This window comes from Ascaphus truei, chromosome 14 (genome assembly GCF_040206685.1).
Source record: "Ascaphus truei isolate aAscTru1 chromosome 14, aAscTru1.hap1, whole genome shotgun sequence".
NCBI lineage: Eukaryota > Metazoa > Chordata > Amphibia > Anura > Ascaphidae > Ascaphus > Ascaphus truei.
The window spans coordinates 18,529,380-18,542,686 of record NC_134496.1 but is presented as its reverse complement, the minus strand read 5'-3'; the positions used below and the strand labels follow the sequence as shown (position 1 = coordinate 18,542,686).

Here is a 13,307-nt window from a genome sequence, read left to right as displayed (position 1 = left end):
CAGCTTTATAACCTTAGCTCGAGCACCTTCCTGAACCCCTACAATAGGCTCAGGATACCTGGGCATGTATGTGGGTACCTCTGCTATACAGGGGAACCCCTGCTATACTAAGGACTCTGTGTATACCTGCAGATATATTTTAACCCCTTCTTACCCATTTACTGTACCTTATCTGGAAGATGTTGCAGCAGGGATCCTGGCAGTGAGTCGTAAGAACGTTTTCAGGGTACAAGGTTGGCGGAGTAATGCGCTTAGCTGTATCCGAAGATATCACTGAATCTCCGGATACAACTTTTGGGGTATCCCATAACTCCGGAGCCCCGCTACATAGACACATTCTGCAAAGACTTTCTCCGCCAAACCCACCCTGAAAAGTACCGCCTAGAAATCTCCCGATCCCAGCATCCCAGTAAAGGCAAAAATCACATAATTCTTAAATGTCGCAAAATCAGTATACTGTTGCAGATATACATTTTCAACACCTGGGTCCAAGAGCTGACACTCTAAGACCCTAACACACAGGTCAGGGTTAACCAAGTGGGCTTGACATTTATTATAACCCTGGTTAACCCCTTCACTGTCACAAGGAGGAGTTATAGGGAGCGGTTATATGGGGCAATAGGAGGAGTTATAGGGAGCATTTTTATGGAGCAATAGGAGGCGTTATAGGGAGCGGTTATATGGAGTAATAGGAGGAGTTATAGGCAGCGGTTACATGGGGTTATAGGAGGAGTTATAGGCAGCAGTTATATGGAGTAGTAGGGGAGGAGTTATAAGGAGCGGTTATATGGGGCAATGGGAGGAGTTATAGGGAGCGATTATATGGAGTAATAGGAGGAGTTATAGGGAGCGGTTATATGGGGTAATAGGAGGAACTTTTTATTTATTTTTTTATTGAAAAGTTTTCCAGCATTAGATTTCATAGAACAATTTACAAACACAAACTGCACATTATATAGAAACTTACATTATACAAATATTAGCCCAGCATTTATTCCAACCTTTCTCCTCTAAAAAACAAGTTCACATTTCCCTTACACAAATTTTTAATTGAAACCAAATAAGGGCCCTAACTGCCACATTAATAGCTGCTGCCTTTAAAGGGTCACTTTAAACAAGAAACAAACATTTTTAGCCACACAAAAAAAGCAATATTACTTCTTTTTCTTTCCACCACATTATCCCCCAATGGCCCAAATCTCTTAAGGTTAACCTATTCCTGAATAAGTAGCGTTTGCACTACGAAACGCATTGGATATATGCCATACAATTGATATCAGTTATTTCTGCAATATTTGCATCATTTGGCCCATTTGTGTTTGTCCCTGTACACCCATGCTGCTTCGTTGCGCTCCTGTTATGTTCCACACTATTGGACTGTCATCCAGCCCTTGAGAGAGGTATACTGTGTGTGACACGTCATCAGCCGGCGACCGGTACGTCCGAGTCACGCGGCCGGAAGTGCGTGTAGCGGGGCGCGAAGCAGGAAATACAGCGAGTGCTTGGGACCTTACTGTGGGAGCCTACCATCGGTTCTTACCGACACCATTGACTTAATTGTTGTTGGACTACAGAGGGGCCTTATGAATGGTGCTCTGGGGGACGTTTTCTGCTGCTGATGTACCACTGGTGTTTCTGCTATCTGCGTTTCCAGTTCCGACATGCGGTAACTCCATCTTACTTCACTGATTGCCTGTTTTTTTTTCATATTGATGTACGCAGAACCTTTAATGTTCGAATATAAATTAAATTTGTTCATACTTCCCTATTTTGCGTTGTGCGCTGTGTTTTTGCCTGATGTTATAAGACCCTGCAGGTGCAGTACCTGGAGTTATACAGTATATAATGCATCTTCTATCTAATCTCCCATATAATATGATGTCTGGAAGGACGCATGCTGCATTAATAAAAAAATATATATAATTGTATTTTCTTTTTAAAACCATAATATAGTATTCTATCTGGCTCTTTAAAGGCCTGTATCCCGCTAATAGCATATTGTGTGTCTGGTGTTATAGGACCAGCCTCCTAATACATTTTATGGGGATTGTGAAGGACTAACCCAGGGGTGGCCAACTCCTGTCCTCAAGGGCCACCAACATGGGAGGTTTTCAGGATGTCCCTGCTTCAGCACAGGTGGTGCAGTTAATGACTGATCTACTCATTGAGCAACCTGTGCTGAAGCAGGGACATCCTGAAAACTTGACCTGTTGGTGACCCTTGAGGACCGGAGTTGACCCTCCCTGGACTAACCTATTATCTAATACAGTGTATGGATCAGCTACTTCTGTTTGACTAACGAAGGTTTCATAATTACTTTGCAAACAAGACAGAACAAAGCGAATACATTTCTGTCACTTTGACGGCTGACAAACCGTGTAATCACCCAAAGACATTAGATAAAACCCAAAACTTTTGTTTACCTTAAAAACAAACATTCTAATACTTGTTTAATTGTTTTTAATGGTGCCAATTCCCTGCCTTTAACCTGCGGAGCGTGTAACTGTCCTCCCTGCACCTTCACCCTTGGGAATGACACGTTAAATGTCTGAGGAACAAACAAATTTTTCTTCCAATCATCGTGCGAGGTGGCTGTGTAATCCTAATCATATCTCGCAATTGTTGTTTCACTGTTTTGTATCCCCGGAGCGAAACCTCAATATTTTCAGCCCCGGTGAACCCCTGCTTGCCGAGATCTGTACCGGTGACTTCACCAGGTTTAGATCTCTCTCTCCAGAGGAAACAAAATGGTGAGCCAATGTCATTGGTGTGCTGTATAGACAGGGTATATGGGTACATAGTGTGGTATATAGGTATAGTCCATTGGGTGACCAACTCCAGTCCTCAAGTGCCACCAACAGGTCAGGTTTTCCGGATGTCCTTGCTTCAGCACAGATGGCCCAGTCAATGACTGCACCACCTCTGCTGAAGCAGGAATATCCTGAAACCCTGACCTGTTGGTGGACCTTGAGGACTGGAGTTTGCCACCCCTGGTATAGACAGTGACAGACACAGTAGCTTACAGACTCCTCCCCCCTCCACGGCTGCTCCAGTTCCCCTGGCAGGACAGGGGCGCTCCCGTCAGCTCTTTGCTTCTCCTGCATGTCCTGTTATTGGGGTAAGCGGCTCAGTGTTGGCTGACCTATCAGTCACCCACGTAACCTGCAATAGCACTTCTAGTCATGCTTTGTGCGCACTGTTACCGCCCGTGACAGTGACTGCAGGCCAGTTAGCAGTGCCCGCAGCACAGGCGCCAGGGCTGGAATTCAAGGTGCCCACGGACAACCAGGCACCCGGGATTTTTCTATCCCCGATTTAGGGTGTTCAGAAAGAGCACACAGCGCATGGAGTTTGTCTTCCCAAATCATGGAAGAACAACGGCACTAGAAGCTCAACTTCGGACATAAATATACAAGAAGTCCAGAGAATGTGATGTACATGTTAGACGCAGCGGTATCACATTCTGAGACTGTCACATTTCTCCCTTTGTGTGAAAATAATTGCACCAGATAAAGAAAGAAAAAACCTTGTCGCATTTCTACTTGCAGTCTCCTTAAAGTTTGTCACATTACTGGCTTCCCTACAGCTACTGTAAGTGGTAAATGTTCATTCCTAGTAAGCTCCAACGTATAACACAACTTCCACATCATGTGCCACCCTGTACGAGATCCAGCTTTCTTCATGAGGACACTTTTAGAAGTCCATGCAATTCTGTAACTGGAAAGAAGGATGATCAGGTGCGGGGGACTGTGCCCTAAAGATCTGTGGGGGGGTCCTGCAGTCCCAATTTGTCAGTACAGGTTGTCTGAGGAGAGATAATTAAGACCACTTCCTCTTTTGACATCTCTCCCTTAGATGCTTTTCTTCGTACTCTGCGAGAGAGAGATTGTGAGATTGTGTCAAACAAAACTGTGCACAGAAATATGGAGACTGACATCAATAGAAAGTATGGATTCATCAGTTCTGTTCTCCTGCCCACAGGGCAAAACAGAGACCCAAATAGGAGGGCGCCATGGCCCATCCAGACTGTCCCTTCTATTGCATGGTGACACAGACACAAGGGAGCCATGGCCTATTCTGGGTGTCACGTCTATCACATGGTGACACAGACACAAGGGAGCCCCGGCCCATTTAGAAAGTGGATCCCACTACAGGGTACACAGTGAAACAAACATTAGGGATGTATGTTGTCCTTCTACTGAAGAAAGACAGGATGAAATAGACTTAAGGTCTACTAAGTCTCTCTTACAGAAGGGACATATGGCCCCGCAGGCTAACACATCGGACACTTCCAGCTCCACATGAGAATCTCATTACCTGGCCTCCACATCCTCCACACTCTCAGGCAGGGGGTAGTTGTGGGTCTCGGGGAGGAGCAGAGTGACGCTTCCAGCCAGTATAGCTGTGGCTCCAAAACAGACAGGCGGCAGGAAGGGAGAGAACTCTCTAAGTATCAACACTAAGGGAGCCACCATAGCACCGATCCGAGCGTTCATATACACGAAGCCCAGCCCCGTCTGCCTATAGGAGGAACAAAGAGAGTAACATGCCATATAACTTATCCTAACGGTACCAGCCTCTATGCTCCCGTGTTTATGTACACACCTGATCACAGTGGGGAAGAGTTCCTCTGTGTAGATGAAGACACAGGTGAATGTTGCAGCTAGACATCCTTTGCCAACAGTAGCAAGTGCTATACGCCAGGTATTCATGTCTGGAGAAAAGGGAGAGCTGTTCTATGTTAATTTAAGAATACGAAAGAATCAATGATACTTGAAATGCTGATATGTATTAATGAGCAAAAGTGAAGAACATGAATTGACAATGTGCAAAAAAACCACAAATCACATAAAATGAACAGGAGGGGAGGGATGGTGAGGGAAGGGGGAAATGTGACATCACAAAGTGAGGGATATGGTAAATAAATCATATGGGAAGGATATGGTGAGGGATATGGTAAATCAATTAATTTAATACTGCTTGCATCCTCTTGGACACTTTTTTGCATTTGTTTTAACACTGGGAGGATTTTGCTGTGAGGGAGTCGGGAAGTACCGTAGTCCCACTTTGTGGTGACTATGGGAATGGGCCTGTAGAAGGCGTACGTGACCCCGAAACGTTGGCCCCTGCGTCTCACCGCACACCACTTCCTTCCCTGTTAGGGATTTCTTTACCATATCCCTCACTTTTTAGTGATGTCACATTTCCCCCTTCCCTCACCATCCCTCCCCCTCCTGTTCATTTTATGTGATTTGCGGGGTTTTTGCACATTGTCAATTCATGTTCTTCACTTTTACGCATTAATAAATATCAGCATTACAAGTATCATTGATTCTTTGGTATTCATTTGGCGTGCGGGGAACAGTTTTTGTGTTCTATTTGTCCTTAGGAGAGATTAGGGGTCTCTACATTGTTCCCCAGCACCAACCACGTACTTATATCCCTAATATATTTAATACATTAGGTAGTGCGGCCTATACAACATACAGTACTCACTGTTAATTTAACTTGCACATCATCTTCCTGATTGATATGTTAGTAGAATTAATAGATAGTTTGTGAGGCTGTGAAACTGGAGCTGAGAGTGTGGGAGGTTGCAGTGAGGCTACGGAGCTCGGGGAGGGATGCAGTGAGGCGGCGAAGCTCGGGGGGGGGGAGAATGCAGTGAGGCTGCTGAGTTTGGGGGGATTCAGTGAGGCTGCCGAGCTCGGGGGGGATCCAATGAGGCTGCCGAGCTCGGGGGGGATCCAGTGAGTCTGCAGAGCTCGGGGAGAGGCAATGAGGCTGCAGAGCTTGGGGGGGGGGGGGATGCAGTGAGGCTGCAGAACTCTGTGTCAATAAGTAAGGAGGAGCCTGAAACTCACCTTTAGATATAAACATATTTGTCAGAATTAGCAGCCCAGCTAAGACCAGGGACACAGACTGGGTTACCCGACGCCCGATGTAGCTCATACTCAGTCCCGTTATTAACCTTGCTGGGATGTCCATTGCACCAAACAGAACCTGTACCAGAAAAACACTGACTCCAAAGTTGTCCAGATCCAAAGCCACACCGTAAAACCCAAAGCCGGTGGCAAACCTGCGGGAGAGGAAGGTTTGCACAACTTGGGAATATAAAGCTGTAACAAACAAAGTGATCACACAGAACTCTACATTCTTCCTACTTACCACTTAGATTGTAAGCTCTTCGGGGCAGGGACTCCTTTTTCCTAATGTTACTTTTATGTCTCAAGCGCTTATTCCCATTGTGTGTTCTATTATTATGTGTATTTCTGCTGTGACACGCTATGTACATAGATGGTGCAATATATATAATGATATACATACAGGCGGGCCCCGTTAATGCGGCGAGTTCCGTTACATGATCCCACTGCAATGCGAAAATCGCCGGAATGCGGAACCGGCGATTTTCGGCATCTGTGCATGCGCAGACCGGCAATTTCCCCTTCTGCGCAAAGACAACCTCCATTCTGTGCAAGCACGACCACCGTTCTGCGCATGCGTGACCTCTGCTCCCCCTGTTCTGCGCATGCGCGACCTGGGCAGCCCCCGTTCTGCGCATGTGCAGATATGGCGGCTCCCCTCCCGGGACCGTTGTATGAGCAGAACGCCATAAAGCGGGCTGCCGAAAAGTGGGGCCCTACTGTACAGTGTCACAGTCACTGCATGATACCCTTAGGGATATACAGGTGTAATACACACACAGACCACTGGGTGCCACTGAATGATACCTAAAGAAAATATACAGTTGTAGTGTGATGTGTTTTCTTTGGACCCCAGTGAGGAAGAAAGAGCTTCTCTTACCATACCAGCAGGAGGCAAAGAGTCCGCCTGCGCATCTGTGGCGTGCGGAACAGATCCAGCGGCGTGTACGTGGATTTCACATTTGCTTTCTCATACTTCATGTGAGAGTTCATCACCTACCCAGGGAGAACCCCACAGGGGCAATTATCATGTGAGCCCAGCACCTACTCAGGGAAATACCCCACAGGGGCAATTATCATGTGATAGCCCAGCACCTACCCAGAGAGATACCCCACAGGAGCAATTATGTGAGAGCCCAGCACCTACCCAGAGAGAACCCTACAGGGGCAATTATCATGTGAGATCCCAGCACCTACCCAGAGAGATACCCACAGTGGTAATTATCATGTGAGAGCCCAGCACCTACCCAGAGAGAACCCCACAGGGGCAATTATCATGTGAGAGCGCAGCACCTACCCAGAGAGAAACCCCACAGGGCAATTATCATGTGCCAGCCCAGCACCTACCCAGAGAGAACCCCACAGGGTAATTATCATGACAGCCCGGAACCTACCCAGAGAGATACCCCAAAGGGGCAATTATCGTGTGACAGCCCAGCGCCTACCAAGGGAGATACTCACAGGGGCAATTGTGACGGTGTGGGGGTACCCAGGCCAGTAAATAAAGGTATTATGCCCGGCTGGGTGCCCCTGAGCCATATTGGGGAATTATAGTGCCAGCTCTGTAACACAGTAATAGCAGTAACAATGTAATTGTATTAAAAATGTCTGTGTGTATCCCAATAGGTATAAGGTGACGATAATACTATCATGGTTTAAATGTACCCAGGTTTCCCTGTAAACCGCGCAAAGAAATAATGGTTTTAAAAACCAGCAGCACAGCGTTTAGCTAAATTCGGCTACGAAGGTCCTCGAGCGCTGAGATTTGCTGTGAGCCCTGCTGGGGTAAAATCATTAAAAAGGTTATGTCGCAATTTTTATAGAGTTATATAAAAATTGATTCATGAAAGCCCCTATTTTAATTGTGCCCCTATTATAAGAAAGTATAGATATAGGACAAAGTATCTGTTGTCTAAATTTAGCATAGGTTGAACTTGATGGACCTACGTCTTTTTTCAACCTCATCTACTATGTAACTATGTATAGGCGTGAGGGGGTTTTCATTCAGACAGCTGGAACAGAGGAAACACTTAATTCACAAGTACCATACTTTAGAAACGCATAGCAGGGAATTCCTGTGAGTAAGCCATGCATAATTTAGCCCCAGATTTGCAAGACATCCCGCTGGCATGGTTCCTGGATGTTTGAAAAAATCCAGAGTTATAAAGGTTCCGACATCTTAAGGTGTTAAGGGGGAGGGGTAAATGCAAGTAACTCCATCCTAGCAGATGTCCAGGTGTCCGGGCGAAGTAGACAAGATGTCGCCAGGAAAGGGGGCTTGGTTTGGTATGCTAAGCTGCGAAGGTGCGAGGTTCGCGCATGCCCTTAGCATACTAAGAAGCCCTCTGCCTGGTGCTGGGAAGTTCTGCAACCTGGGGATAGGTGGGCATATTTAGTTCCCACGCAGCGATTGGCTTCAGAGCGTAAAGATAGGGGTTTTGACTGTTTAAAAATTCCTGCAGTCGATCGGGAGTTTGTTCCATCTGAGTTCCATCATGTAACAAGTCATCATGTGGTACAAAATTGTAACATCGTAACTAAGAATTGTATCCAGCTTCTAAAGTTCGTAAGAACTAAGGACTTCCAAACCAAATCTACGGCGGTAGAACGAAACAATCAGTTCCGGCGGATAAATGGGGTTTGCGAGCGGCGCCCCTAGCCAAAGACTGTTTTGCGGCTCTGTTTGTGCACAAGCCCCGCTCCTGGGAAATTGTGCCTAGAGACTTTGTTTCTAAAAGGTTCGTTTTGAATTCAGAAGATTTCGTTTTGCCCCGTCCCAGTAAGTGTGTTTTCGGAATATTTTGTAAATCAAGCTGTGTATGTTCATTCTGTAAATAAATCACAATTTATTTTATCTCTTGCTTTACTCAATCAAAGGATCCGGGTAATTTGGTGTTAAAAGTGCTGTCCTCCCGTGACAGCAATTATCATGTGAGAGCCCAGCACCTACCCAGAGAGATACCCACAGGGGCAATTATCATTGGATAGCCCAGCACCTACCCAGAGAGAACCCCGGCCACTTGGGCAATTATTTAGGATGGAGGGAGAAAATGGACAGAAAGTGAGAGATGGAAAACAACGACTTTTTATTCCTCTTCTCTTGAGGAGCGACCTCAGCACACGATGAATAAAAGTCAGGAAGATGCAGGAACACGCGTGCTGACAGCGCACGCTCATAAGTAACACGTAACACGGGCTCCTCACCTCCTCAGTCAGGTTCTCCGCCACCTCTCTCATCCCATTGATTGCAGCCACCCTCTTCAGGTTTCTCAGAGCCTGACGGGAGCGGCCTCTCATTATCATCCAGCGCGCCGACTCTGGGATAAACCTTCCAGAGAGAGCGCAGGGGAGGCATGGATACATAACTCAACCTCTCACCCCCTAATACAGACATCAGGGACACGTACCTCTCACCTCCTCAATACAGAGACATCAAGGAAACGTACCTCTCACCTCATAATACAGAGACATCAGGGACACATACCTCTCGCCTCCTAATACACAGACATTATGGTGACATACCTGTCACCTCCTATTACACATATTAAGGACATACCTCTTAATACAGACACCAGGGACATGTAAATCTCACCTCCTGCTAATACACAGACACCTGGGACATATATCTCTCCCTCCTAATACAGAGACGGGGACACGTACACCTCAATTCCTCCTAATAAGCAGGCATCAGGGACACACACCTCTCACCTCCTATTACACAGACATTAAGGACACACACCTCTCACCTCCTAATATAAAGACCTTAAGGACACATACCTCTCACCTCCTATTACACAGACATTAAAGACACATACTTCTCACCTCCTCCTAATACACAGACATTAAGGACACATACCTCACCTCCTATTACACAGACATTAAGGACACATACCTCACCTCCTATTACACAGACATCAAGGTCACATACTTCTCACCTCCTCCTATTACACAGACATTAATGACACATACCTCTGACCTCTTCTTATTACACAGACATCAGGGACATGTAGTATAAACTGGAAAAACCTTGATATGTCCCCCCATATTTCTCGTTCCCTACTCCTTACCATAAGTAGAGTAGGAAGAGGAAGAAGGGGGCAGAGACTGCGAACTGCAGCCAGCGCCAGTCCCGGGTGATGTATGCCAGCCCTGCTAACAGCATCTGCCCGCAGGTATAACTGTAAGAAAACAGTACGGCAAATAGAGTCCGTCCATTGGGAGGGGTCCACTCCAGTTCTGCGTGTGAAGAATACAAGTGTGAGACTCATTCCCATGAGCATATTACATACATTACGCACTTACAGACAGCCATGATAGGTGGGGACAGTCTACCCAACATTTTGGGAGTCACCTTATTCTGGGATACTTTTGTCTGTGACCCCCTAGGGGGGGAGGGGTTCCCCTGGTACTCTGCTTGACCCCCATTAAAGACTTGCTGCATGCACATATATGGAGGGTGGCATGGATGCTGCTAGGATCCAGTGCAAACATGCAGAATCTGGCACCGCTAGGACTGGACAAGGATACAGAGCCCGAAAGATGTACAAATGCATAACTGATGGGGGGCGGGGGGATTAGTGGATTAGTATATAGACGTTCCCAAGCACTATATAAATTGAGATTTTCAGGCGTCAATTTTACGCCAGAAATGCAATTTGTGACACTTATGACATTGGCCCTGTGGGCTGCCACTTGCTTCACTGCTGTGCAGGAAGATCTGCTTCCCAAAGTGCACCGTCTGAGTTATAACTTCCTGATTTGCCATGTGATAAGGGCTTAAAAACAAAGTGAACTCGGAGCAAACCTGCTCTAAAACCCCTAGGAGCTGAGATCGGACCCCGGGATACAGAGAGTGACGCCTCTAGTGTAAGATGCAGTACGTACTCAGAGACATGCTGTTCAAAGCAATGCCAGACGAGGCCATCCCACACAGACATCGGAAGAAGCAGTAACTAGCAAAGCCCGGGAGGAAGGCCGCACAAGTGCCAGACACAGCCATCAACACATTGCTGCTAATCATCAGAGACCGTCTACCGAACCTGTGCAGACAAAATGGCGTTAGGTGACAGGAACTTCATCTATAGCGACACATCCTAAGGCTAAGTCCCCACTAGCGCTGATCGGGCTGAGCAGGCGGCGCTTGCGGAGGAGACTTACATATATAGATATATGTAAGTCCCCGCTCACGCGGTGCTTGCGGTGATCGTGCGCGTGCACACATGCTCAGCCACGATCAGCGCATAGGTAAACAAAAGATCTATACTTAAACGTGCACTGAACTACCCGCAATGCCCCCCCCCCCCTCCAAGCACGCGCGTACAAGCCGGACACCCGGCGCTCATGCTTGGAGCGCTCCCTAAGCATGAGCGCGCTCAGCACCCGCGGGGACTAACGGGGGTGCTCTCTTTAAACTGAGTCTCCTGTCCTCAGCGTCTCTCTCTCTCTAGGTCTCCTGTACTCCATGGGTATTGCTTGGGGAATGACCCTGTCTTAATCTCTCCCTCTTTCTCCTCCATCTCTCTCCCCCCCTCTACTCTCTCTCCCCTCATTTCTCTCTCCCCCTTTCATTGATAGCTCTCTTCTTTCTCTTCCTTCTCCCCCTCTCTACTCACTCTCTCCTCATTTCTTCTCTCTCCGTCTTTCATTTATCACTCTTTTCTTTCTTCTACCTATCTACTCTCTCTCCCTTCATTTCTTCTCTCTCCCCCTCTCATTTCTAGCTCTATTCTTTCTCCTCCCTCTCTCCCTCTCTACTCTCTACTCATATTTCTTCTCTCTATCCCTCTCATTTATCGCTCTCTTCTTTCTCTCTTTCCCTCTCTCCCCTACACTCTCCCCCTCACGTACTCTCTATACCTCTCGAATGTACTCTCTATTTTTCTTCTATGCGATGTTTCTCTGAGTCTTCTTTACTGAAGGTCTCTTTCTCTCTGAGTACACTCACTTGTCAGACAGAGGTCCAATGGCCGAGGCCCCCACCATCACCCCCACCATGTAAATGGACTGAGCCAGCTGCCTCATTGCCCGCATGTCACAGACAAGGTCCCACTGCAAGAAAATAGGGGAGCGTTGGGAGAAGAAAGGGGTTATGGGAAAGGAAAGAGAAAGCATCTCTAAAATGTGAGTAGAATGAATCGGTCATACTGTAAGATGGTAGTTATATGGGTTTTTTTGGCAGAAGGAGGGGTTATATGGAGAGGTGATACAAAGGGTTAAGAGAGGTTTCTTGATAATGAGCTTTATTTATCTGTGTGTCTATAGGGTATGTATCATATAAATAGCCACCTCAGAGATTGAGATTAAAAAAACTTGTATTAACTGTACTAAACATGCTAAAAGAAGTCTGTAACATTTGATGAAAATGGTGAACTGGCTTAACTGAGTCTCTACATATTAGATGTGTTGATTCACAGGGAGTATCTGGAGGCTCCTCCTTACCTCCGTGACAATGGTGGAAGAGAAGACGCTCTTATCATAGACCCAGCCGTCCTTACAAGGCTCCGTGTTGTTATATAATGTGCTGTTAAGAGACCAGACAGCAGACTGAGCCTCTGTATAACGCTGGCAGCTCTCGGGCTTCTGATTCCCATCCAGAGGCACGGAGGCCAGCAGAAGGCCTTGGTCATAGATCATGGTTTGGTTGTCTGACCAGGACAGCCGGCAGCGGTGGAGGGGCACGATGGCGGTGAAGTTTTGGAGGAAGTTATGGCAGCCCAGGAAGCACATGGGGAGCAGCAGCAAAGAGATGGAAAATATCTGGAAACGGCCCAGACCACCAATTTTTAGAAGGAGATCGTCAAAACTCATGGTGGGGTTTATGTGGATATCTTGACTTCTGTTATTTATATGAAAGTCAGAGGTCACCTAGGCACGAACAGGAGGTGTCAGGAGTTGGAGAGAAGGAGATGGGAGAACAGCGAAAGAAACTAAATACTGGGTGTCTCCCTGCTCTGCTAATACAGATACTCTAAACCAGGGTTTCCCAAACTTTTTTTTCCGTGACCCGGTTATTTTTGAACTTCTCCTTCGTGACCCACTAAAAAATTTATTGCCTATACTGGCCTATAGGGCCTGCACAGACACACACGCAGCCACTGATATACACACACACGCAGCCACTGACACACACACAGCCACTGATACACACACAGCCACTGATACACACACACACACACAGCCACTGATACACACACACACTGATACACACACACACACTGATACACACACACACACTGATACACACACACACTGATACACACACACACTGATACACACACAAACTGATACACACACAGAGACACTGCTACACACACAGAGACACTGCTACACACATAGAGACACTGCTACACACACAGACACATACACACATACATACACTGATAC

At 46.7% G+C, this 13,307-nt stretch overlaps 1 protein-coding gene across 1 annotated transcript; it reads right to left on the bottom strand.

Moving 5' to 3' along the window:
- Nucleotides 1-2,209: 2,209 nt before the first annotated feature.
- Nucleotides 2,210-12,731, bottom strand: LOC142465714 (solute carrier family 22 member 20-like). Its single transcript, XM_075569933.1, has 10 exons — nt 12,363-12,731; nt 11,869-11,972; nt 10,809-10,963; nt 9,992-10,160; nt 9,129-9,252; nt 6,805-6,920; nt 5,865-6,079; nt 4,606-4,714; nt 4,318-4,521; nt 2,210-3,872 (listed from the first exon to the last, which is right to left on the bottom strand). The coding sequence occupies exons 1-10, from the start codon at nt 12,729-12,731 to the stop codon at nt 3,755-3,757; spliced, it is 1,683 nt and encodes a 560-aa protein (XP_075426048.1). The 3' UTR covers nt 2,210-3,754.
- Between the last annotated feature and the right edge of the window lie 576 nt (nt 12,732-13,307).